This window comes from Neophocaena asiaeorientalis, unplaced genomic scaffold, assembly GCF_003031525.2.
Source record: "Neophocaena asiaeorientalis asiaeorientalis breed wild unplaced genomic scaffold, Neophocaena_asiaeorientalis_V1.1 scaffold388, whole genome shotgun sequence".
NCBI lineage: Eukaryota > Metazoa > Chordata > Mammalia > Artiodactyla > Phocoenidae > Neophocaena > Neophocaena asiaeorientalis.
Genome location: NW_020172738.1, coordinates 5,976,111 through 6,002,210, shown reverse-complemented (window position 1 = coordinate 6,002,210; position 26,100 = coordinate 5,976,111). Strand labels below are relative to the sequence as shown.

The 26,100-nt window shown below is 38.7% G+C and overlaps 1 protein-coding gene across 1 annotated transcript in view; it reads left to right on the top strand.

Annotated features, from left to right (window-relative positions):
* The window catches only part of NYAP2 (neuronal tyrosine-phosphorylated phosphoinositide-3-kinase adaptor 2), a 202,327-nt gene extending 178,482 nt beyond the window's left edge, over positions 1-23,845 (top strand). The window contains exon 5 of the mRNA XM_024740610.1: positions 23,712-23,845. Within this exon, the coding sequence (XP_024596378.1) occupies positions 23,712-23,845 (134 nt within the window). The remainder of the gene's footprint in view (positions 1-23,711) is intronic.
* Positions 23,846-26,100: the final 2,255 nt, after the last annotated feature.

Sequence of the window (26,100 nt, the reverse complement as noted above, 5' to 3'; positions counted from 1 at the left end):
GGAGAGTCTTGAAGGTGGTGGAGGACTGGAATCCAAATGCTCATGAGAAAAAGTAGAAATTAGGGGCTTCCCTGGTGGCCCAGTGGTTGAGAGTCCGCCTGCCGATGTAGGGGACGCGGGTTCGTGCCCCAGTCCGGGAAGATCCCACATGCCGCGGAGCGGCTGGGCCCGTGAGCCATGGCTGCTGAGCCTGCGCGTCCGGAGCCTGTGCTCCGCAACGGGAGAGGCCACAATGGTGAGAGGCCCGCGTACCGCAAAAAAAAAAAAAAAAAAAAAAAAAAAGTAGAAATTATACCAATGATATTGTATTAACAAAAATTTAGATTTCAATTACCAAATCAATCAACAAATAGTTTGCAAGCTTTTATCCATCTCTGTTATAGTTTCTGGGGACAAAAACACACACACATACATACACACACTATAGGGTTATATAAAACATAAAACATGGTCTCTGCCACTCTACGATATTACTATGCTTCTTTATGACACAAAACTATTGAGCATAAATGAATTAAATTATAATTAAGTGTATTATTTCCACTATTATCTACTTTTTACTCTACATTTAAAATCATTCAGAGAACAAAAAATGAGGGCAGGCTGGAAAAAGGATGGAGGGCTTAATGGGAGACATTGAGTCTTTAACCAGGATTGTATCAGTTCTGTTTAAAAATCATTTATTATTATTATTATTATTATTAATTGCATAGAAATATAGAGGGAGAACTTTCCACATGGGATGAGGAAGATGAACAAAGGCTGAGGCAGACCTCTCCTGGCTTGGTCCTGCTAGGCCTGCCTGACGGGAAAAGCAATTTTGGAAGTAAACTCAGAGGCCTTGGCTTAACACTATAAATGAGACAATCTTAAAATGACCTCAGTTTCTGTGTATTCAGCCTGGTGTGTTTTTGCTCTCTGAGAATGTCCACCATGAGATGCAAACTGAGATGCCTGGTGACAGGCAGGTAGCATCAGTGGGTGAATTAGGAGAGGTGCCTTCTTCAAAACAGATATGTTTTGCTTATACATTGCATACATACAACTATTCTTTGCTCTCACAAAGGAAAATATTTTCCCCATTTTTCTTGAAACTTGAAGTTCTTTTGGTCTAAGTTATGTATTTCCACATTGGTTAGAAGCATAAACCTGGAGAAATATTTTGGCATTGCAGAGGAAATCTATTGCAAACTGACAAACATCAGGATGGAATGATGGAGATGCAGGTGACCTGGAAAGTACCAAAGCATCTCAAGGGGACAGAAGCTACTCAGTACCAGTTGATGCTCGCCATGAGAGAGGCTCACCCCAAATTCCCAGATTTAATTACTGTAACATGAAATCTCTCAATTTTTCAATAGAGCTAAATTTTTTCAAAACATTGAGTCAAATAATTTGCTTCCTCTGGCTGAGTAAGACATAAAGGATGTCAATTTGCATTTTCTGGTTTGTGTGACATGTACACACTACTATATTTAAAATAGATGACCAACAAGGACCTACTGTGTAGCACAGGGAACTCTTCTCAATATTCTGTAATAACCTAATGGGAAAAGAATTTGAAAAAGAGTAGATATATGTATATGTATAACCGACTCACTTTGCTGTACATCTGACACTAACACAACATTGTAATTCAACTAATATACAATATAAAATAAAAACTTAAAAATAAATTAAAAAAACAGAAAACAAAACAAAATAGAATAAAATAAAGTAAAATCAAGCGATGACCAGTTGGTGGAGGTGTGCAGTTGACCCTGAATCACAGAGAGGCTGGGTTACAGCAGAAACAGCAGGTGCCAGTAAATATCTTGTCCCCCTGTTTTTATTTTCTAGAAACTGCAGGTCCTTGAGAAGGCTATGCTGAGAACAGGAGGGGCGATTAGAAAGAGGCATGTGACCCGTGATGGTCAAGAAGGGAGGGAGAATTTCTTAATTCTGGAAAAGGTACAGAGGTCTGGCATTCCATGAATAGTAAGGACCAGCGGCCTAATCCTTTCTCAGCATCCTGGCAAAGTGGCCCAATCTCTGATTGGGAGGGAGGACAGTTAGGGTGAAGTTTCCAAGGGGTTTGCAGTGAGGCTGGACTTTCTGCTTTATGGTTCTGAACTCCAGAATATGGCATTTTATGCTTCAAGGGGATAGTTATACTTGGAAGACAGACTCCAAGCTTCGCACGCTGTTTACCAGTGTGGGATGAAGACGAAAGGTGCCATCTTGTGCATTCTGATCTGTAGAACAGTTCTGGGCCTTTTCGTGATCCATTGAAGGAAAGCCTTTTCCACCAGCATTCATGGGTCAGCCCTTCGTATCCACGAGGAGTCCTGTACACACAAGTTCAGAGAAGTGGAAAACATATGAATTTAATTTTAGTTGAAGAAAACAGAAATACACCATTTTTTGCACACTGCATTTGTAGAGTAATAGAGGAAATTTTATATTAATTGTAAGTGTGTGAATAAAGTATAATATAGTCATTGAGCACTGAGGTTTGGGCATCCAGAAGATCCGGATTTAAATCCAGACTCTGTTTTTATTAGTGATGACATCGGGCATGTCCTGTCATCATTCTGACCTTCATCCACAAAAGATGGATGATAATAGTACCTAATTCATAGATACTACTGCAAAGTAAAGGTGAGAATTAAATGAGATAACATATTAACACACTTAGCATGGTGTGTGGAATACAATGAATATTAAATAAATACTTGTTATTAGTATGATCCCAGATACCTTTGCACGTATCTTTGCAGGAGAGCTTAGAGACTCACTCGTCTGTGGTAATGAAGGAAAGTTTCCTATGAGTAGTGGCATTTGAGCTGGACCTTGAACTGAGCAGAATTTAAACAAAGAAGGTAGCAAGAGAAGTAGAAAGGAGTCATGGGTTGTTTTGCTGGGAATGGTGAGAGCTCTGTCTCCAGCATGACATTTAGCACACCTGCACCCCGAACTATGGTTCATAAAAGACATTTTCTACGCTAATTCATATTCTAACCATGCCTTTTAAGACTGGAAATGTCACAAAGATGTTAGGGTGTTAGCTAAAGACCTGAGAGTGGATCTCTGGGAAGAAGATTTGGCAGAATGGGGACCATTTAATAAAAGCAGCAGAAAACTAGGATTCAGGAAAGGGAACTGCAATTGAACTTAAGAGTCTAGTCTTTGAAAATTGATAATTACCAGTTGATTCATGAAGTTCTGAAACATATTTACCATACTTTACTTGATAACCTGGAATGACTGACTAACTTTGCTGATAAACCTCCTGGCAACCATAACTCAGAAGTATTCATATCCAGGAAGACTCCCATGTGCACAAGTTGGGCAGCAAGAATGAAAAACAGGCAAGAAGCAGGCATTGGGCAGTAGGACTGGGGATTGTGGAACAGTACTTATAACAATAATTCCTGGCAAACCGTAATAAATCAATATAGTTTTTCTTTTTCTTTAAGTAAGTCATGCTTTATGACAATGTTAATACATTAACATTTTGGTGCTAATAGCTTGAGGAAATTATGTAACACGGCTGTGCCCCAGTTTCTCTATCTTTACAGAAAAGATAAAGGAAATCTCACCATGTAGGTTATTATGAGGATTAAACTCAGAAATGTATACGAACGTCTGGTACAAATCTGACTTGTAATAGCTCGTAGACCATGGCTTATTCTGTTCCCATTCAATTTTACTAGAAAGCTATCTGATTTTTTTTCTAGGACTAAGACTGAATATTTCCTTTGGAAAGCTCAGTGCATTGCAAAGATAAGGTTTTCTTTAGTTACACAGAGTATAAATTGGTTATAAGGCCACTACTAGTGCAACAACCTGTGCTTCATTTATTTGTACATTTTCCAACCAAGTTTTTTGGCCAGTGTAAAGGCCATTTTTGGATTCTCTTCAGTTTGCACTTGTGAAATTTGGAGAAAATATCAGGTGGAGGCTTTAAAACTTGGCTTGCTGCATTATACGTAGCTATCAAAGAGCAATCTTAATTTCTCAGTGTTTCTTTTCCACTTGATAGCAATGAATGGATTTAAAACCAGGTTCTCAAGGATATGGGTGTCACAAGAAAATACCGATATCCACAAATGTGTACATTTCTTTAATAAATACCCAACTTGACATTCATTAATTCAGTCATTCACACTGAATTCATTAATTCAGTCACACATCCCTTTGTGTTTATTTAACAAAAGTTGATTCAGCATCTACTTTGTGCCATGCAGGGACTAGGTGCTGGGGGTGCAAGATAAACGTGATAGACCAGACCCCCCACACACACCCAGAGCTCCTGGTCCAGAAGGGAAGACAGAGAATAAAATAACAGAGTCTTATAAATGATATGAGGAGGAAATGCTGGGAACAATCACATGATTTATTCACTGTCTGAAAGGAAGGTAATTCAGACAGGCTTCCTGGAGTAAGTGATATTAAATTTGGTACTAGCATGATGAGTAGGAACCAGGCATGTAAGAGGGGATAGAGTGTTCTCTGTAGCTCACTCACTGAAGTGTGGATGAAAAAGATTTACTTTTACAACCTGATTAACAGTAAACATTAATATGGCTACATAATTCCCAAACACTCTTCTCATTTCCGTCTTCCATTTTTTCACGTGGTCTGGCACCTTTGGGATGCTGTAGTTGCAGTAATGGTCCCAATCATTCCCCTCTCCTCGTATCCGTGCTCTTTGCAATGTGCTTTAATAGCTCCTTATCAAGAAGTAAGGTCTATTTCCTACCCCTTAAATCTGGGTTGACCTTGAGTCTTGCATTGACGGATAGAGTGAGATGGAAGTAACTGTGTGTCAGTTCTGAGCCTCAGCCTCAAGAGGCCATGAATGCTTATGTTCACTATTTCCAACCCTACCTCCACCACGTAAACACACTTGAGCTAGCCTGTTGGAGAATGAGGTACGTACGGAGGAAAAACAAGAGTCCTCAGCCTTCAGCCAGCCAACGCCCAAGCATGTGAGAAAACACAGCATGAAAGAGCAGAAACATGTACCTGACCCACAGCTGACCACGATGCATGAGTGAGCCCAGTCCAGTCCAGAAAAACTACCCAACTGATCCATAGACTGAAGGACAAAACTCAGCAAGTGTCTTTCTAACTCACCGAGTCTGGGCGTAGTGTGAAATCATTAACTGATTATAGCTGCCAAGGTCTATTTGAATTTTGCTGGTTTTCCATCAGATGAAAATATTTTATTATTATTTGACTGAAGCATGCTTATTGAAAACCCAAAAGTCAAAGAAAAAAGTGAAAACCCACCCTCCCGTCTTTTGCTCCACCATCCCACTTTTCAAAGCATCATTTTTAACTGTCATGGTTTTAACCGATTGATAGAGACTGTCATTTCTGTTATGTTCATTGTTATAATGCAACAGGAACCACAAACCAGTTTGATAGGATTCAGGCCCCAAGGTAATTCAGGCTTCGCTGTAGGATATCGACTAACTTCCTGCTTGGTTCCGTCCGCATTGCCGCAGGCAGCTGTGGGCTTCCGCATCTACGACCCTCAAGGCTGTCATTCTGTACCCTCGGCTCAGGCACCAGAACTCGGTTTTCCACATCTGCTCTTCTTCCCAGTTCTAATTGGATGCTGGGTTATTTCCTCGGCCAACACTGGCCAGATCCAGCTCTAGGTTCTGCTCACTAATTTCACACTGTAGAGTTTAACTCTCCCTTTCTGAATTCTAGAAGTAAACACATAACAGAAATCTCATGTGGAGAGTCTTTGGAGAATAATGTAAGTCATATCTCCAATCATCCCACTTTGACTTCTAAGCAGAAAACTGCCACTTCTGGCTGCTAGAATTTGTGTTCACCAGAGAAATGGTTTCATTGGTGTTTCTCCTGATACTGGTGATACGGCTTTGAGAAACAACCAGAAAAGGAGAACTTGGTCTGAACCATTTTAAGAAGCCAACGTGTGTCTTTATGGGGTTTGGATGTAAACCAGCAGGGTATAAAATGCGGCAGGCTAATTACAAAATGATAGGAGGTGATTACTCCCACAGTCCAAGGCAAAAAGCTAGACCACAGAATGAGAATTTGCAAAGGAGGTGATCAAAGTGAATGTTATTGTCCTTAACTGAACTCCCTTCTCTAGCCTAGGAAAGGGGGTAGAGGCTGAGAGGCTGGAAACCAGCTATTAGAGACTCCGAGATAGACTGTGTGTGTGTGTGTGTGTGTGTCTGTGTGTGTGTGAGTGTGTGTGTGTGTGTGTGTGTGAGAGAGAGAGAGAAAGAGAGAGAGAGAAATGAATCTCCATCCCTCATAGAGGAGGGATGAGAAGTGAGAAGTGTCTCCGCCAGTGAAAAATCAAGTGAGATAGACTTTCACGGGACCACCTGGAAATCTTGTTATTTGTTTCTAGTTATTGAAGGGACACTGTTAAAAAAAAAGTACAAGAGGTTAGCTGAATAGCCTATGACCACAGAGCAGACAGCTGCTTGGCAAGTCACTCTCCAGCTACAGCTGATGGGTTAAAGATGTGTATAAAGTGTGTTTCCCGTGGACCAGGTTAGGCCATGGAGAGAAACCCATTAGGAGAGAAACACTGGAGGTGGCTTAGGTCATGTGACTGCCAGGAATGGCAAGGACTCTGCAGGACATGGCTCAAGGTCCATCCACAGGATGCCCAGTGGACAAACAGCCAGGAGATCTTCAGGTGAGAGATAGCTAACCATGAGGGCCCTTCAGGGTATACTTGAAAGCACCCCAGGAAGAGAGTATCAACCTCTCTTTCCTTCCCTGCTACACCAGAGTGTGAGACACACTGGCTCATGCTAGTGCCAGGCAAGAAGACCTTTCCTACCCCTCACCTCTCCTCCTTCCTTCTACCTCGGCCCTTGTGAGGGCAGACTTGGTGGGGATCAAGCTGGGGGCAGCAGGGTAAGAACCTAGAGACAGGCAAAGAGAGAGAGGCCGCCTCCTCCGTGTACCAGGAGCAGGCCTGAATGGGCCAGGAGAGAAGAGTTTCCTTGAAATAAAGTTCAAAATTGTAATCAGTGTAAGGAACTAAGCGTTTAAATTATTACTTCAATAAGACATTTTTGTGACTTGAAGAAACCAGACGATTTTAAGGTCCTTTATGTTCAAATTAACAGTTAAATAAATACACAGGCAAAAAAAATCTGATGGAATTACAAAATTTGCTCTAAGATTATTGCAAATTATATTTAGCCTGAATTATGGAATTGAATTTTATCACCTTTGTTGGTTACCATTTAAAATAACGCCTTATATTTATATACCATGTGTTAGCTTTTAAAATAAGTGCTATTTCATTTGATCTTCACAGAAACCTGTGCGTCTGTGGGCTGGTGTTATGATCTGATTATTTAGGTGACCAAACAGCTGCTCAAGAGGAACCAAACGGCCCAGACTCATTGGTAATTGGTAAACTCAAGTCAGGAAAGGGATTTCAGGTTCCTGACCCGTAGTACAGATCTCTTCCCATGACTGAATTAGGTTGAGTCTCCCTTTTTCCACCTCCACGCTCAGGAATTCATCCATCCATCCATCCATTCATTTATTCTTCTGGTTTTTCCAATATAAAACTATTAGGCACTGAGCACATACCAGTGGAGGAGATTGCTATTAATCACAAAAGCTAAAAGTATAACTACAGTCTGTGACAGAATCTACCAAGGAAAATGACACCGCACTCCCTCTGAAGGATGTTACACGGCCTCCTTATCTCTGGGAAACTGAGATCCCAGGTGACTTAGAAGAAGGAACAATCCAGGGAGGACCCAGGAGGTGTGATGACCCTGGGACTTGAGGGCACATGTGGGAGAGTAACTGAGAGCAGAAGTCTGACAGAGCCAGGCTGAGCTGGCTGCATCAGTGATTCGAGTCTTACCTAAAAGTGCCAGGACTCCACTTATGGATTTTAAACTCCCGGGATTTTAAACTCAGGGATCAGGTTTACAAAGTCAGCTAATACATTATCATCCTAAACCACGGGAAACAGAATTATGAAGGTAAATATGCTGCCCCAAATTCAAAGAAGTGTTTGCTGTCTAGCCCATGAAATTTCTCTGTTCTTGTAACTGACTGAGAGTTGTTTATAACTGATTGTTTTGATAGATCTAAAAATTAATTCTAGAGCACCTGAGCAACTGTGTCACACATGTGCTTTTCTTCCCCTAATAAAATAGCAACATTGTACATGCTTGTCTTTCTTTGGTTCAGCCATTTACTCATTGAGCAGACTTGTAAGAACACCTGTCTTGAACAGCACCCTCTAAGGTGATGACAGATGTCCTCTGCCTTCAGGGAGCCTATGCTCTCCTGTGATGGTGCTGGATTTTTTACTGTGAGAGGACATCATTGTCTCTGATTCAAAAAGAAAGGAGACTGGACTTTGTTTTCCTGTGGTTTGTAAGGTTTTTTCTAAAGTATTTATATACTTTTTCCCATTTTTCCCTAGCAAGATGATTGGTTAAAGCTGTGAGAACATTTCTGGAGTCAAGGAATTTGGTGATATTAACTGGTGTGGGGTGTGTGTGTGTGTGTGTGTGTGTGTGTGTGTGTGTGTATCTATAGCTACTTATAGATTCTAGGCTTGGGTCTTATGTGGTCCGATCTGCAGTCAGCTAACTTATCATACTCTGTACATAACTATATGTGTGAGTACACACACACACACACACACACACACACACACACACACACACACAGTCCCTTAAACCTGATTTCTACTAAACACATGCATAGACCATGACATTCTGTACTATACAGGTACCCTGAAAGCTGCTGGAAAAAAAATACAACTTGATAGTAATTTCATTCTTGGTAGAGAAATTCTGAATTTCCACCTACTCTCTGATTCTCTTGGGAAAAAATAATTAACCAGGTATAAACAATTCAGAAAATGCGAAAGGTATCTTCTCCTTGCTTGCCTCTCAGTAGATTAATCCTGTTTGAGAATCATAATGACAGTATGCTTGAGTTCTGACTGTAGGGCCAGCTCCTTGTATCTTTCACTGAAGGGAACATGACCCTGCCCTGTGCCCTCTCCAGGAGTGGGCTCTGACACTCCTCCTAGTTGGCAGTTGTTGGCTTTGTTTGGAAAGGCCCTATGGGTACAGCACACCACCACTATTCACAGAGAATGTCCTTTCTGTTTCTGTGAGAAGCCATGGAAGACATTACAGAAAAGAAGGCTCTGACTGACTTATGCTGGGCATATACAGAGACTAAGTCTGGAAGCTTGTAAGCAGACCAGAATACATATCAAATCGTATTTGCATTGCCATCTGTTGTCCAAGACAGGCATTGCAGTATTCCCCATCTTGATTCTTTTAATGTTAAATTCAACTAAAATTTGGTCAATGTATTTGCTGGACTCTTTGGGAAAGAGGAAGCAATGGAGGAAAACATTTTTTTTTAATTAGAAATATACAAATCATTTATGTTTTACACTGGCTTCATTCTTTAAAATTTGGTTTAAAATAATTCATTTAATAAAAACTGCATGAGTCCTCATCAAGGATTAGTTATGTTACTCAGGGGAAATACAGTGGGGAATGAGATGGACACGGCTCCTGTCCTCAAAAAGCACGCGGTTTGGTAAAGAAGAGAATGGGAGGAAGGGAGAAGGAAGGAACAAGTGCGCCAGGCAGAGTGAGTGGCATGATTAAAATCCTAGAGTAAGAGAACTCATGGGGCTTTAGGAGAATTTAATGCAGTGTGACAGGTGCAAAACTGCAGGTGAGGCTGGCTCTGTAAGCTGAGCCATGGGTACCATCGTGAGGAAGCAGTTTAGACTTCATTATAAGCAGGGGAGCTGAAAGATCATATTTGCCTTTAAATAATAACATAATAAAAATAGCTAACATTTCTTGAGGTCTTATGCTGGCCACTGCGGTGAAATCTACACTTATTATCTTATTTAATTCTTACAGTAATTTTACAAAGTAGCTACCTTTGTTTCTCCCATTTTACCTGTGAACAAATGGAAGCTTAGTGAGGTCAAGGAAACTGTCCATGGTCATTCAGCTAGTCAGTGATGGGAGCTCTCATGAAAAGATAATACCTCTTTCCCAAGAGCTCCAGCAGAAGAATGAAGGCAACTCTCATTGGCTGACTTGGGCCACATGTTCAATCCTGAGCCACTCAGTGAAGCCAAGGGGATAGAATGATTGATTGGACAGGTCTGAATCACATGGCCACTTCTGAGCTGAAGTTGGGGTCAGCCCCTAGTATGGAACCATGAAAATTGAGATTACTGGTGATATTGTTCTCCAAAGGAAGTTCAAGCTACTGTTCCAGAAGAAAAGAGTAAATGGATTCTGGACAGGTGAAAATGACAGATGACCATTACACCTCCTAAATTTTATTTTTAAATAATTTTTATTATGTTTAGCCATTTACTACCAAAACTTGCACCAACAATTTTAGAAAATTTTAGCAAATAGCAAACTTGAGTTATGCATGATCCTACCAACACTGTTACAAAAATAAAGCACAGGAGTTACTCATTTCTTCCGAATCTCTCCATATGTACATGTTATTAAACTTTTTTTGGAAATAAGTATCTAAATAAATAATAAAGCACAAAAAGCAGACCAAGAAGGAAGAGTAAAAGCAGTGATCTTAGTAAACTAGCTCATGATCGATCAAGAATATTTTTGAGGTCATTTCAATGATTCCAACAGATTTAATTTATGAACACCTAAGAATCAGCGAGCCTTAGACGTTGCTTCTTATTACAAGTGATGAAAAAGTACCCTGAGAATCTGCATGGTTTCCCTCAGGTCTCACAGGCAGGTAATAGCTTTTCTTGGACATTGCTGTTGAGATTTTCCTAGGGCAGCATTTTACAACTGGTGGTTCCAAACTCCTCTGGAGTTTTCAAAGGTTTTCCCATGTTTCTTGTGCTTCAACATGATATTTTCTTCTGTTTCAGTTTTTGTTTTTCAGATACTCAATTGGCAAATTAACTGGATAAAAAGTTACCCTTTTAAGAAAACTTTGGGGGCTCAGAGTCCATAGAAAGCAACAGTTCTTAAACTCTTCAGTCCCAGAACTCTTTATGTTCTTAAAAGATATTGAGAACCCCAAAGAGCTTTCCTTTATTTGGGTTAGGTCTAGTAATATTTCTCATGTTAGAAATTAAAATTGAGGGTTAAAAGTTTTCTTTCATTAAAAATAATAAACCCATTATATGTTAACATAAATAACATTTTTTTCATGAAAAATGACTCTATTTTCCAGAACTGTAACAAATGGTTACCAGATTGACATTGTTTTACATTTTTATAAATCTCTTTGATGTCTGACTCAGTAGAGCATAGCTTCTCATTTGCTTTGGATTCAATCTGTTGTGATATGTTGCTTTGGTTAAAATGTATAAAAGGAATCTGGCCTTATACAGATGCATAGTTCAAAGGGGAGGAATATTTTAATAGCCTTTTTATATAATTGTGGATATTCTTCTTTAATACTTTCCCCAAACTCAACAAACAGCAGTTTGGTAAGGGTTAGTTACATATCAATAAGCTCACCATGCTCTGTTACATTAAAATCCATTGGTCTGTCTTGGACTTTAAGTGTATTTTTACCCATGAATGATTTTTTTTTGTAGACAAGTCATATATTTTCTTTAAAAAAAGCATGATCACTTATAAAATGGCAAAAGTAAAAATTTGCTTACATTTTATTATTATTAAAATTATATAACAATAAACACTAAAATACAATATTTAACAACATGTTAGTCTAAATTATTATTTTTACTTCAACTTGCTTCTCCATATCACAGAAAAAATGTGATAAAATAAAATGATTAAAATTACTAAGGAGGTTTTAAAGGTTATATGTGTTTTTCTGGGAAACAAAATCATAAGACGAAAACGATTGGGGAGCTTTGATCTAGAGAACTGTTTGTTCCTTCTCTATAACAGCATTCTTTATGATCTGGAAAATTGCTTTTTAAAAGTCTAAACAAAGTCTTAATGTTTATCACACGAATAACTCTATTCAAAGAAATCTGTTAGTCACAAATTATTTCCCTTTGCAAAATCCCTCCTGCCTTTCTACCATGAGAATATACTTAATAAGATATAATTTTCATGAGCTTGCCAGGTGACTCCCACTCAGGCAATCCACCTATCCTCTGGCACAGTGATCATGTTTCATATTCAGCTGTTTTACCAAAAAGAATGGTTAGTGCTATTCTATTTTGATTTGTCCATTGGATCCAGGGAATCCCGTATATTTACTGCTATTTACTTTATTCCAAGGCTGAAGTCTATATCCCTAATCCCACAAGGCAAATACTTGCCAATTATCATTATCAACAAGAAATAGGAAATGTGGGTGACTTAATTTAAAACCCTCCTCACTGTGGGGAGGAAATAAAACAGTTCAAAACATATACTATACCGCAGTTGGTCAATGACACCAAATACTGTTGTGTATTTAAATGCCTTTGACCTGATTGCATTAAAAGACTATTTTTTAAATTTACTTTTTATTTTTATTATTTATTTTCTGGCTGTGTTGGGTTTTTGTTGCTGTGCAGGCTTTCTCTAGTTGCGGCGGGGGGGGGGGGGCTACTCTTTGTTGCGGTGCACGGGCTTCTCTTGTTGCAGAGCAGGGGCTCTAGGCTTAAGGGCTCTAGAGCGCAGGCTCAGTCGCTGTGGTGCAGGGGCTTAGTTGCTCCGCCGCATGTGGGATCTTCCAGGACCAGGGCTTGAACCCTTGTCTCCTGCACTGGCAGGCGGATTCTTAACTGCTGTGCCACCAGGGATGTCCAAAAGACTATTTTTAAAGTGGGAAACTTCCCCAAAATAGTGAGGATGAAACAAGGAAGTGAGTACTTCTACTGTCCTTTCTGAGCAGTTTGTTTGAGATGATAATCAAATGAGGTCATTGATTTTCCAAACATTCTTTTGCTTTTAATACATTTCATAAAATTTGTGATTGGTTTTAGAGTCATTTACTCTTTAGGTCATTTTTTTGACTCATCTAATATCTTAGTTGTACCTTTACATACATTGTGAATTTTCTTATTTGTACTTAATCTTTCTAAACATATTTGTAAAAATGTAAATGTTGGATCACTTGCTGATAGGTACCAATATCTCTATTAGAAAATATTCATTCAAATTATTAGACTAACACAAGAAATGCAACTGGCCTTCCCATCTCCGATTCCTTGTGAGACTACTACACCCCACCTCTAAGTGTGTAGACTACCTTATATCTACTACACTTGAGAGCCCTTCACATGTTACTAGGTCTTAGCAGTTGCACAAATCCTACTCCAAGAGACAATATAATTGTCCCTATCACAATTCAAATAACATTCAAATGTGTAAAATGATCAACTTAAAAAGGAAAAATGACTCCCACCCTTTCATTCAATGTGAGTTCTCACCTATTTCAACCATCATTACAATTGTATTCAAAAAGATGAGGAAGATTATAAAGTTTCTGAAGAGAGGACCTGTTTTCTCTTAAGAAAACATAGAGCGGAGTTCTTTCTGGTTTAGGCAGGTGACATAATTAGGGCAAGAATAGAACCGGTGAGAATGAAAAGAAAATGGAGTTTGGGAAGGGAAAAATAAGTCAACAGGCAGATGATGAGGCAAGAGAGACCGTAAAGCCATGGGATAAAAATGAGTGGCATGAAAGGATACACTCAAGGACCCATCCAGCACACAAGGAAAGAGGTGGACTCCCGCTGCAGCGCACTCGAAGGGTGCTCAACAGTCTCTGGGCATGTGTAATCCGTTCTGCATGACGAGGCTTTAAGAAGCGCACAAGCTGGTGTCGATCTCCCAACATGTTTCTTCTGACAGGAAGGATCAAATATCTCTCGAATAGTGTGCCATGGCACAGTTTGGCTCAAGCCGTGCAGATGCTCAAGGAGAGAGAAAGTATCAATGAGTCGGGAACGAATGGCATCAGCCCGGGGCAGTTGCATGTGTCCTACTGGGTGATAAGTGGCCATGTCTTGGCCCAGGCTCTCTTCTGCCCACTCAGCCCTGACTTCACTCCTCCGCCTCCGGCTCTGACGCGCCCTGAGCTCGGCTCTCCCCACGCGGGCGAGCTCAGGGTCGGCTCCCAGTGCCGCAGCGCCGCACGTCCAGCTACGCCAGGTCCCGTCCGTTCCCGGGTTCCGGCTCGCCCCGGGCCCACCCCCTCCCCCATGAATGATTTATAACACAGTGCTTTTAGAAAATATCGGTTCACTAAGTCATGCAAATCTTCCATATGTTGACACATTTTGTTTTAAAAATCGATACAACACATTTATTAATATTGCCACTGATCTCCTAAGAAAAGCCTTTAAGTATTAGAGTGCTGTCAAGCTCACAGTGTTTCAAAATTTTACTATTTGCTTGAAAGCTCAAATGTATCATTGTCGATAAATACTGCCCGTTGTCTTTCTTAAAGCAATAAGCTCACTTCATTCATGTTTTGAGAAGGTGTCTGCCAAATATGCAAGTCTGTGTGGCAGTGAAAAATACCTACTTAACTAGTACAGTTTGGTGCTATTGCTTTGATGTGCTAAGGTATCAGCAGGTTTATCCAGTCTTGTTTTGGGACTTTCAGTGCGTTTGTCAACACAGTGGAAAAACAAATAATGTCTTAGCATTTTTACGAAAATAGTTTTTACCTCAGGTCACCACCTCCCAAAAGCGTCTTAGAGCCCTCCAGAAATTCTGCTATAGAATGAATGAACATGGCCATTACTGGAGATCAGATTGAAGTCCCTGTCCATGTATAGTCTCATATTGATCTTATCCCAAGACACGTATTGCTTAGTTTATGTCTATAACAGACAGTGGTTCAAGGCAGAATCATAAGAACTATAGCTATTGTAATAGAACATGCTACAAGGACCATACACAATTTCAATATCTGGTCACATTTTGTCTCAGGATGTTTGCACTTCAACAAACCACAAAGCCAATTGTATGAAGAGGAAATATCATTAGTGTTACGTCCAGTTTTGAGTGTCATTTACATTAATAAGGTGAGTGATGTAAAAACTTTGTCTGGCATTTCTTTCCTTTTATTTGTTATTTAGGAGTAAAATGTCATATATTTTAAATACGTGTTAACTTATTTTTGCCGTGTATCCATTCCTAATATCAGGGGATGAAAGAGTTTTGTTCTACTTTTCGTTTGTTTATTCTATTTTTGACACCATAACATGAAGTTAAATTTTTATCCCCATGGTAATATACATTTGATCCTGATACAGATCATATGCCTTTTTCTGTATATTATGGCAGATGAATTTTTTATGTAATAATTTTTAAGATAATTAAGGAGCATATATTACTTGTTAAATAGATAAAAATATGTTCCTTTATAAACATATACTTCAACTCTCTTTTAATGTGGAATCAAGTATTTTTTGAAAAAAGCACATTTTCATATACAGCTAAAGTGATGAAGATCTTAAGGGCATTTCAGAAATGATGTGTTTTAATAAAAGAGGCTGTCAAATTAAAAAAAAAAAACTGTTGATGCTACATGATGCTATGTTGCCATGTAAGAAACTAACGGTGCATTACAGCATCAAGGGCATCCCTGTGCAGTAAGCGGCATGATTTATATTTTCTCTATATAAGAAAGTGGAAGGCAAGGGAAATCCATGGCCTCAGATACTGAGAAGGAATACAATGAGTACTCCTAACCCCACATGCATGTGATTCTCTTTCTCCTCTGTACAATGGATTCTTTAATGCTCTACGTCTGTCATTGGGTCATCAATTTCATCCACCACGTTGCCACCTCATTTTTCTCTGGGTTTACCAGAGAACCCAGATCTTTACCAGAATTCCAGTATTCCCAAGGAGAATGACCAATTACTCCAGCATCAGTAGTTTTACTATCTGACCCTTCAGATAACACTAGGATTTGGACCATAACTGAAGGATGCTCGGAGTCATTCACTGCCACATAAGTGCCACATCAGCTGCTTCCTTAGAGGTATGTCCCATGAAAGGCTGGAGAGAGAGAAGTATGTCTACTCCCAGGGTAGTGTTTTGCATGTGGCTGATTTTCTTTTTCCAGGGTCACAAAATCATCACAGCAATGATCAGATGTTCGTCTTCTAGCATCATAGTGACAGTGCCTAGGTCTATGGGCTTCTCAAGGATCTATAAAAATACTTGATATTAAAAAATGAAGCACCAACATTTCCAAAGAAACTGCCACATTAACATGAATGAACATCTAACTAAATCTATACAAAATGTGACATTAGGTCGATTTAATTAATTATTAAATCTAGTATTAAAACGGTTCCATTACATCTGAAAACAGTTTCTAGATTAGATTGTCTAACGTGGTAAGTATTCCTGAGTGCACATGATTACTGTCTAGAAATCATAGCCAATCATGAATTAATTGGATTATTCACAGTCCAATAATTTCAAAGCAAAATTATAAAAATGTATTCCGATTATATACCGAAAAATTTACATTTAATGTCGGACATTAGGACATCCTATATGTTTGCAAAATTATAAAAATGTATTCCGATTATATACCAAAAAATTTACATTTAATGTGGGACATTAGGATGTCCTATATGTTTGCTATGATGTGTGATGGAAGCTTTCAAACAAAATGTTTGGAATCTGTGAAGGTTTTAACACAGTCCTGGCAAAGCTGCCCCTTATTACTCAGGCATCAGTTTATCTCAAATAGCATGTGTGTTATTTCAAAAAAATGCCTTTCCCAGAAATGAAAGTAGAATTTGCAATAAGCATACCTCAGTGTTTTAAATAAAAGGCCTTTTTTGTGACCTCCCTGTAGCCCTAAGTCATTGATTAGAAACTTTCAGCAGCATGATTGACTAGGGAAAATCATAATATGTCTCTACTAGTAGAGAAAAATATTACGTATTGAAAAAATAAAACAAGATGGAGAAAAATATGTCTCCCCAGAATTTGATCTTATTTCTTTGATGCTAGGTGAAAGTGTTTTTTTTTTTCGCAAAAATACACTAATCTCTTATTGCTGTGTAGATCCAGAGGTTGAGAACAATCATTTGTCTTTGCTTTCTGAAAACAAAGAGAACTCTAGTACTCATAATAGTATCTGTGGGTGCCTTGGGGATTATCCTGTAACAATACCAAGGAACATAATCCTGAACAGAAATTCAGTTCACCTTACAGGGAAGATGAGAAATGATGGAGAAATTGCCATCCTTAAAAAAAAAGCAATGAAAGATTGTATCCAACAAGAATAAAAAGAGAGAAAATAGTTCTTTCTAAGTGACAAAGTCCAATGGGCACTTACTTAATAAGAACTTTAAGATGATGATGAATTATTACCCTGGAAAGATCACATGATAATGTCTTGATGATGGTTTATTTCAAGGAATTAAAATTAATGTCTTCTTTCTTCCTTCTTTCCTCTCTCCCTCCGTCCTTCTCACCCTCTCCTTCCTTCTACCTTTTTTCCATACTTCCTTTTCCTTTCTCTGTCTCTCTGTGTTTCTCTCTCTCTCGCACATTCTTTCTTGTTCTCTTTACACTTGACCTTCACTGAAATTGCACAAACAAGATCAACTTTTACTTCTAGGATGGTTATTGGTAGTTTATTACACAAGAAGGGGTTTTTCCTTGGATGTAGGGAGAATAGATACTTTCTAGCTCATAATTAATCTTTTAATGGAATGAGTTTTTCTAAGGGGAGGAAAGCCTTATCTTAACTAACTTTTGAGGCATATGTCCATCGTTTTTGACCCCCAAACGCCTTGGCAATTTTTATATTAACAAAATTTAGGATGAAAACTTACTGTTTTTAGTCTTGTGTTTCCTAAGCCTCACTATTTAAGGCTCAAAGCACAGTGTATTTCTAAAGGTAAGTGAACTGGACGATTTAACTTTGATGTCACAGCCCTAGAGACTCTCTAAGAGGCTTGGTTATAAAAATAGAATCTTTTCTAGGATTCTTGAGACTTTTTAGAAAATTCTTTTGGCCAAAGAAACCTTGGTGGATCCAACATCATAAGGATTTGTTTCACCAACTAGGTCCCACAAACACCATAATAGATTCCAAATGTATTTAAGTCAAAGACAAGGTGAAACAGAAAAATGAGTATGATAAAGATAAACCAAAACCTCACAATTAAAAAAAATTGTCCTTATGACATGATACCATCAAGCAACAATGTTATGGCGTATGTATGCATGTATATGTGTGTACACACACACAAATGTGTGCATTTTCCACCTGCCGGTGTACGCATGTGTGCATAGCGAATTCGTAAGTAATCATCTCAGCCTGCCACTGCAGGTGAAGTCATAACCCATATGAGCCATGTTGGGACTGAACAGTCGACCGCTGGGTGACCTGACTTTAAAGCTACAGGGTGGCTGGCCGGCAAGGTCAGCCGCCATGTGTGATGAGTGGTTAGTGGTTATATTGCAGTCCCTAAGGGGGTGGATGAACCAAGACACGATCTGGACCGCTGTCCAATAGGGGTAAAGCAAGGCCTTTGTGGGTCACGATGAAATTGGGAATTTGCTTGGATTTTAGTAAGTCTCAGTCTGTGCTTTAGAGATATCACTGTCTATGCTTGGAAGAGGCTGATTAAGTCAGAGTCTGACTGGAAACCTAGCAGGGGAAATTAATCCATAGGTTCATTGGGTAATATAAAAGGCATTGGATTGTGTCACTCATCAGATAATCTCTTCAACATACCCTTTAAAGGAACCTCATAGTAAAAAAACATTATTTGCCATCCTTTTCTAGGAAAAAATGTTGAATTTTCTCCATGTGACTAAATGTGCTAATTCAATAAAGGTATATATGGAAACATTGGCTTATTATGAAAACATGTCAACCAGGATTCTGATAGATGTTTTACATTTATTTTATATAATAAAAGATGATTCCTTAAGAGATGCTAGGATTTATGCATCCTGGGAAATTAGGTTCATTTGTAAATTAGAGTGATAGGTTATGTCATCATGGGACACATTTATATTTGAACACTCTTATATTTTCAAGAGTGGGTGGGTAGATACTAGAATCACCTGCACAAAACTTAGGGAGAGTTTCCCTAGAAAATCATGTACCCTTGAATGAGAATCACTGCCTTGGTAAGTCGGGGAGCCAGACCTTGAACCCAGGCCTTAAAACATATTCTATGTTACTGTCATTGCCACAATTTGCTTTAGAAGTTGCACTGACGTTTTCTAGGTTAATTTGAGTGTCTTCAGTGAAAGAAAAATCATATTAATTGAACACTTACTCTGTGGTCCTCACCAACATAAATACTCAGAGCCACAGCCAGCAGTGCAAACGGTATATAAGTGCTAAGGCTATTTGGAAGAAAGAGGTAAACAAGGTTGCAGGATGCTTTACAATAGACATGCACGTTGAAGCAGGCCTTAGAAAATAGATAACATCTGGTCTGATGAAAGGCCACGCGTGGGGACACCTTGTGAAGGACAGAAGCAGGGTAAGATGTGGAGACTGAGAAGAGATACTGAGTTGTCTATGCTTTGGGGAGCAGACAGCCACAGAGAGCACAGTGGATCAGATCAGATGGGGCCAGATCACAGGGGGACCTTTGAATATTAGCCAAGTGAGTTTGAAGTTTTTATCATATGAAGTGGGGAGTAATTTAAAACTTTTGAATAAGGTGTGTGATCTAAAAGCAATTTAAGAAGTTCCGCCTGGCATTGTGTACAAGTTAGTTTTGAGCAGAGAAACTATGGGTATGGGGACCAGCAGGTAGATTTTACATATATATATATATACACATATATATATATACATATATATATATACACACACATATATATATATACACACACATATATTTAACGATATATAATTATAATTATATATATTACCTATGTTATATATAAAATTATTTTTGGCTCAAGTTGTTGAATACCAAAATTGTGGTATTGTCTGTGAGTTGAAATAAATCACAAAGAAAGAAAACTACCACAGGGCTAACTTTATAGAAAGAGGAAAAGAAAGCTCTGAACATAAAAAGTAAGCTTCCAGGAAAATGGAGGTAATGTTCCGCCTATAAATAGGAAAATCAGAAGGATACCTAAGATGTTGAGAAAAAGCTATCATTTGGTCCTTATTATTATTTTATATATAGTAATGTGTATATTTTAATCCCAAACTCCTAATTAATCCCTAGTCTCTAGAAGGCACTGCGGCTTAACATCAAGCAAGGGAGGGTGTGAAGAGAGGACAGACCTGTAGAAACCTCCATGTGACCCAAGAGGGAAAAGATGATACACAAGAAGCCATGACAATGCACATGTTCTGAGGGAGAAAGTGCAGAGGGAGAAAGCAGAACATGACAAACAGAAAACAACAGAGAAGAGGGAGGTGAAGCCATAAGCATCATAGGTGGAAACGGTTCCATCTTTTATCCATCATTAGCTCACCTATCCCCACTCTCCTAGATACCAGAATATGTGATTCATTATTATTTCTTTATACTATATAAGCAATAAAGTGAATAAAAGGAATACATCCTGAAATAGTTTTGACTTCTGGGTAGGTTGGAAAATAAACCTAAGCACCCATGGTCCTCCCTACTTCAGCTTTTACCACCTGCTCAGCACCATTGGCAGGTGTGAATTATCACAGCGTTTTTTTTCTTTAAATAATGTAGATCTTTTTTTTGTACTTGTCTTTTTAATTTTTTTATTGAAATGTAGTTGATTTATCATGTTGTGTTAGTTTCAGATGTACAGCAAAGTGATTCAATTATACATATATATAAACATATATTCTTTTTTTTTTTACATTCTCTTCCATTATAAGTTATTACAAGATATTGAGTTCAGTTCCCTGTGCTCTACAGAAGGTCCTTGTTGGTTATCTCTTTTATATATAGTAATGTGTATATTTTAATCCCAAACACCTAATTTATCCCTCCACTCCATTGCCATTTTGGTAAATAAGTTTTTTTCTATGTCTGTGAGTCTATTTCTGTTTCGTGAAGTTCATTTAGATCATCTTTTTAGATTCCACAAACCATAATTTGAACAGACACATGCACCCCAACGTTCACAGCAGCCCTGTTTACAATAGCCAAGACATGGAAGCAACCTAAGTGTCCACTGACAGATGAATGGATAAAGAGGATGTGAGATGCATACACACACACACACACACACACAATGGAATATTACTCAGCCATAAAAGAATGAAATAATGTTGTTTGCAGCAACAGGGATGGACCTAGAGATTATCATACTAAGTGAAGTGAGCCAGACAGAGAAGGACAAACATCCTATGATACTACAGCTCTTTTAGGGCCCAGCCTTCCCTAGCTCCCAGGACACGAGGCATATCTTGATCAATGATACCATGGCACCCTGTACTTCTCCTTTCTAATTTTTCTGAATTTTCAGGAAACCATTTTAGGCATACTGTTTGTCTCCCCTGAGTAAACATAAACCTCATTAAAATATGGGAAATTGGTGTCTTCCTCACCCATATTCTTAGCATCCACTGCAGTGCTTTGCACGTGGTGGGCCCTTGACAAATGTTTGTTGAAAGAGCAAAGAACAAATGAGCTCTTTAACTTTTACTGCCCACAAAGTAGATGTCAGCATCCTTCTAACACCTGTTCATTCCCCCAGCAAATGTTCTTCTACCACTGATAATTCCACCGAGAGGGCTGGTCACAGCTGCTTTTATATAATTAAATGCATAATTTGCTGCTTAATATCTTTGCTCCTGGATAGATTGTAAGTCTCTCTTAGGGCAAGAGTGGGTTTTTGGTGACCACACTCTGTACAGTCCCTGGCACATAGTAGGTATAAAATAAATGGATTCTGAATAATGAGTAAAGGATTGTATTCATTTGTGTTGAAAAGAAATAAAACTTAAATGATATGAAAAACATTTTCTAAGGTCCTATAGCTAGTGGAGTCATCTCATAGTCCAAAGCCTGCTTATTGTCTTTTTTTTCTTGCTAAATCAGAAGCACAGAGTAAAAGACTATCTAATTTGCCAAGAAAGGCTATTAGTACCCGTTAAGATAATTATTCTAATATGGACGTGAGGCATTAATAGTTTGAAGCAGGGGTGGGAGAGGAAGGGTGTGTGTGGGGTGTATTGAAAGGTCTCTGTGTGAATGGACGCCAGCTTATCTTATTCTTTGTATCTGTATCTGGTGTCTGTGAAGGATGGGGAGAGAATGGCCAGAAGGCAGTTAGCAGAGGCTGAAGTTAGCCATAGGTCATGTGATGCAGACATAGGAAAGCTTTTCTCTGAAGAGCAGCTTATATAAAAGTGGCATAGGGCTTCCCTGGTGGTGCAGTGGTTGAGAGTCCGCCTGCCGATGCAGGGGACACGGGTTGGTGCCCCAGTCCGGGAAGATCCCACGTGCCGCGGAGCGGCTGGGCCCGTGAGCCATGGCCGCTGAGCCTGCGCGTCCGGAGCCTGTGCTCCTCAAGGGGAGGGGCCACAACAGGGAGAGGCCCGCGTACCGAAAAAAAAAAAAAAAAAAAATAGTGGCATAAAGATAGTGTTCCTATCCAGCACAGAACTTGTTCTCTAGCATCAGCTTGCCACTGCTTGGTAAATTAGTGATGTAGTATCATTTGAAGCCACTAGTTCAGAGAGTTTCATCTTTAAGTCAAATTTATTAATATAATGAAAGGTTTTTTTGAAAAGTGCTTGTGTATTTGCAATGCAAATATTAACCTTGCTGAGCCTCAGGTTTCTAATTTGCAAATTGGGAGGATTTATAGCTAATTCATAACTCCAAAGATTATCTTTAAGATTAGAGATAATTTAAGTGCAGCCCAAACAGAAGCTGGGATATACTAGGCACTCAAAAACTGACAGCTATTATAAAAGTTTGTGGCAAAAGCATAGATGTCAACTTTTCTTTTGATGCCTTCTTCTTTATAAATACCTTCAAATATGTCTGAAAATCAGTGTCATCTGTATACCATAAATTCTGAGCTTCTTGAATGAAGGGAACTCTTTCCATTCCCCAAATTGCAGTCTTCAAAGTATCTTGATAATGACCTAGGCAGCCTATTTAGGCTCCTTAAATAGAGGAAGAGTTAGGGGAAGGCTTTTTAATTTTGAAAAATAATATTATTATGAAAGATGTCAAAAGTCTTCGAAGTGGTTATACAATTCAAAGCAAATGAAGTTAAATTAGAGAAATGTTACATCAAAAGCATGGTGAAAGTAATCAGCACAATATAGACTTGAAAATTAGAAAGTTAGGAAAAGAAAAAGAAGGAAAGAATAAGAGAATGAATGAAGAAAAGAAAGAATGAAAGGAGGGAGGGATGGAAGAAAAATTTGGAGAGGGTGGAAAAGACATTTTAGGACACCAGAGACCCTTGGACCAAGACTGAAAATGAAGCACCAAAAATAGTCATGTCACTGGCTTTTTCCCCAATGGGATTTTGTTGCTCCAGTAATCGCTCTATAGAAACCCACTCTAAATAGGGTAAAGTGTGCAAGGCAACAAGGCGTGGAACTTAAGTGGTTTGTTCTTTATTCCCAGGAGCTGATCTGTGAACAAGGCTATTTTTAGAATCAATTGTTATGAAATTGTTTCATCACCTGCCAATGATTAGTAAACATCGGAAGAATTCAGTGTATTAAAAGAACGTGTAGCAAAACCAGAAGAAAGCCTGGAGTCCGGTTCATCCCTGCAGACTCTGCTCAGCTAATGCTCTGTCTCTCCCCCTTGTTCACAGAACCGAAAGTAAGCTGCAAACTAGGCCGGTCTGCGTCCACATCAGGTGTGCCCCCTCCATCCGTTACTCCTCTCAGGCAAGCCAGTGACCTGCAACAGAGCCAGGTACCATCATCGTTAGCCAGTCGTGATTGACTTCCTGTGATGCGACATGCCAAACGCTTTCCACCTCTGTCTGTCGTGTGTTGCTGTAACAACTTTTGCATTTGCTTTTATTTTTCTGTGTGTGTATGGGTGGGAGGGATGAGCTGTGGCCGTCTGTGTTTTCATCCAAAAAGGAAAGTCTTTCTTCCTTGTGATTGGTGAAACTTTCTTTGCTGTTTGTTACCAAATCGTTTTTGTCTCTGGTTTCCATCATTCTGTAATATAAATGTAAACTTGTACTATATGTATTGGCTTAGTGGTTATTTTTTTAAAGTTCTTTCTCTCTTCCGTGTTTTGTGTACTTTTATACCGTCTCCGAAAATTTATCAACGTTTGATAAATTTACCGACTTTGTTTTATGTAGATTTCTTTTTAAATGTTTTGTCCACAACCCTTGCACAGATGTTGTCAATGAATTTGTACATATTGTTTAGTTCTTATCTTATTATACTGTAATATTTGTGGCCGTCTTACTTTTATTTTTATTTAGCTTGGAGCATGATTGTAAGACAGTGAATATTGATGTCCTGATAAATATTCATATACCAACTCATTTGGATTGAACATGGCAGCTAGTCTTTTTTCTTGGCCATAAAGACAAATTGACCAACCAGATAATCTAGGTATTTACCCCAAACTGTAGATTAATGACGCAATCTTTAAATAAATGACTTTTCTCTCTTATACCAAAAATATCAGAAATGTTCTCAGTAAGGGAATGTAAGTGTTTATGCATGGTATATGAGATCTCTATTATCATTTGGAGAAAAGATACAAGGAATAAAAGCATAAGCTACAGTATCATTTAATCCTTTATAGTACAGTATGTTGCTCTGATGTTCACTGGTACATGCTTGTGTACGGAGGATATAGTAGGGGGAAAAATCACTACATATAAATGCTCTATCTATAATTCATCCAATAGGAATTCAGTACAATGACAATTTGTGAAGCTTAACTCTTGTTACTGTTAAATGTATTATGGGTGTTAAATAGGATAATACCATCCTGGAGTGGTTTCTCTCTGCTTGTCCCAGCTTTAATGTTCACTTTCATAAAACTCTTCTGAAATTGTAAATTATAAAACTAGCAATGATACCTCCATGGGAACTGTCCATTACTGATTAGCAAATTACATATTCATCAATTATATAAATGTCAAGCTATTTTAAAAACATAACCAGGAAGAATAATTGCATTTTTTCTAATGGGAGACAGGGTGCTTTATAGTATTTTGGTCTGGCTTAAATATGCACAGGATTTGATTCATGAATATATGAGATATCTACAAATGCAATAGATGAGAGGCTCCTCTCGAGAGCATCTCAAGTGCCATTTAGAATTTCTTGTGTCTTAATTTAACAGTTTAAATGCTTTGTAACCAAACGAATCCACCTCAAACACTTTTTTGGGTATAAAAGAGGTAGAAACAATAAGACAATGAATAAATAAATAAATAACACAATTAACCTCACTAAGATAAATTGCCACCTTAGTTGATTAAAGCTATTCCAAAATATTACATTTACAGATTTTCAAAGCTTAAAAACTTGAATACAGAAAGGAGAGACCTTTAGCTAGCTGGAGGAGGACTGCATTAATACAATCAATTTTCCAAGTATATATACCTTGCTATTGCATTACCTCGGTATCTCAGAGAGGTTTTGTGTTCTTTGTTTTCATTTGCTTTTTCTCCTAATTATCTTTATAGTTGTTTCATCCTACGTCCCTTCAATTCTCAATGAAAGCAGTTTCCTGGGGTAACTTACAGACAAACAAGGTGCAACTCTGTACCTTTGCATTATCAGCTCTTCGCTTACCTGGTAGGATGTTCTTCATTCTTCAAAACACAGCAACAGGAGAAAGACCCTCTTGTTACTTAGATGTTGCACTTTTTCTCTCCAACCAGGAGAAATTCTGGCACACAGCCACATCATAGAAGGGGTGTCAGGGCTGCAAATTAGAAGGCTGGCCTCTGAGTCTCTCCCCTGTGGCTTGTGACCAGATGTAGTATTCACCTCTTCCCATATGCTAGCGCTAACGGGGTAAACATGGCTCAGAAGAACCTTGCTCTGCATTCCTACAACTTGGAATTGAACTAAAGGCAATGGGTACTTATTGAAGACCCTCTTCTCACCTAATTCCCACACTCTTGACTGAGATGTCTCCTTAAGTTACAACCAGGATGACACCTCCCTAGGCTAAGTCACCCCAGGCAATGGTGAAAGACATTTAAAAACATTGAA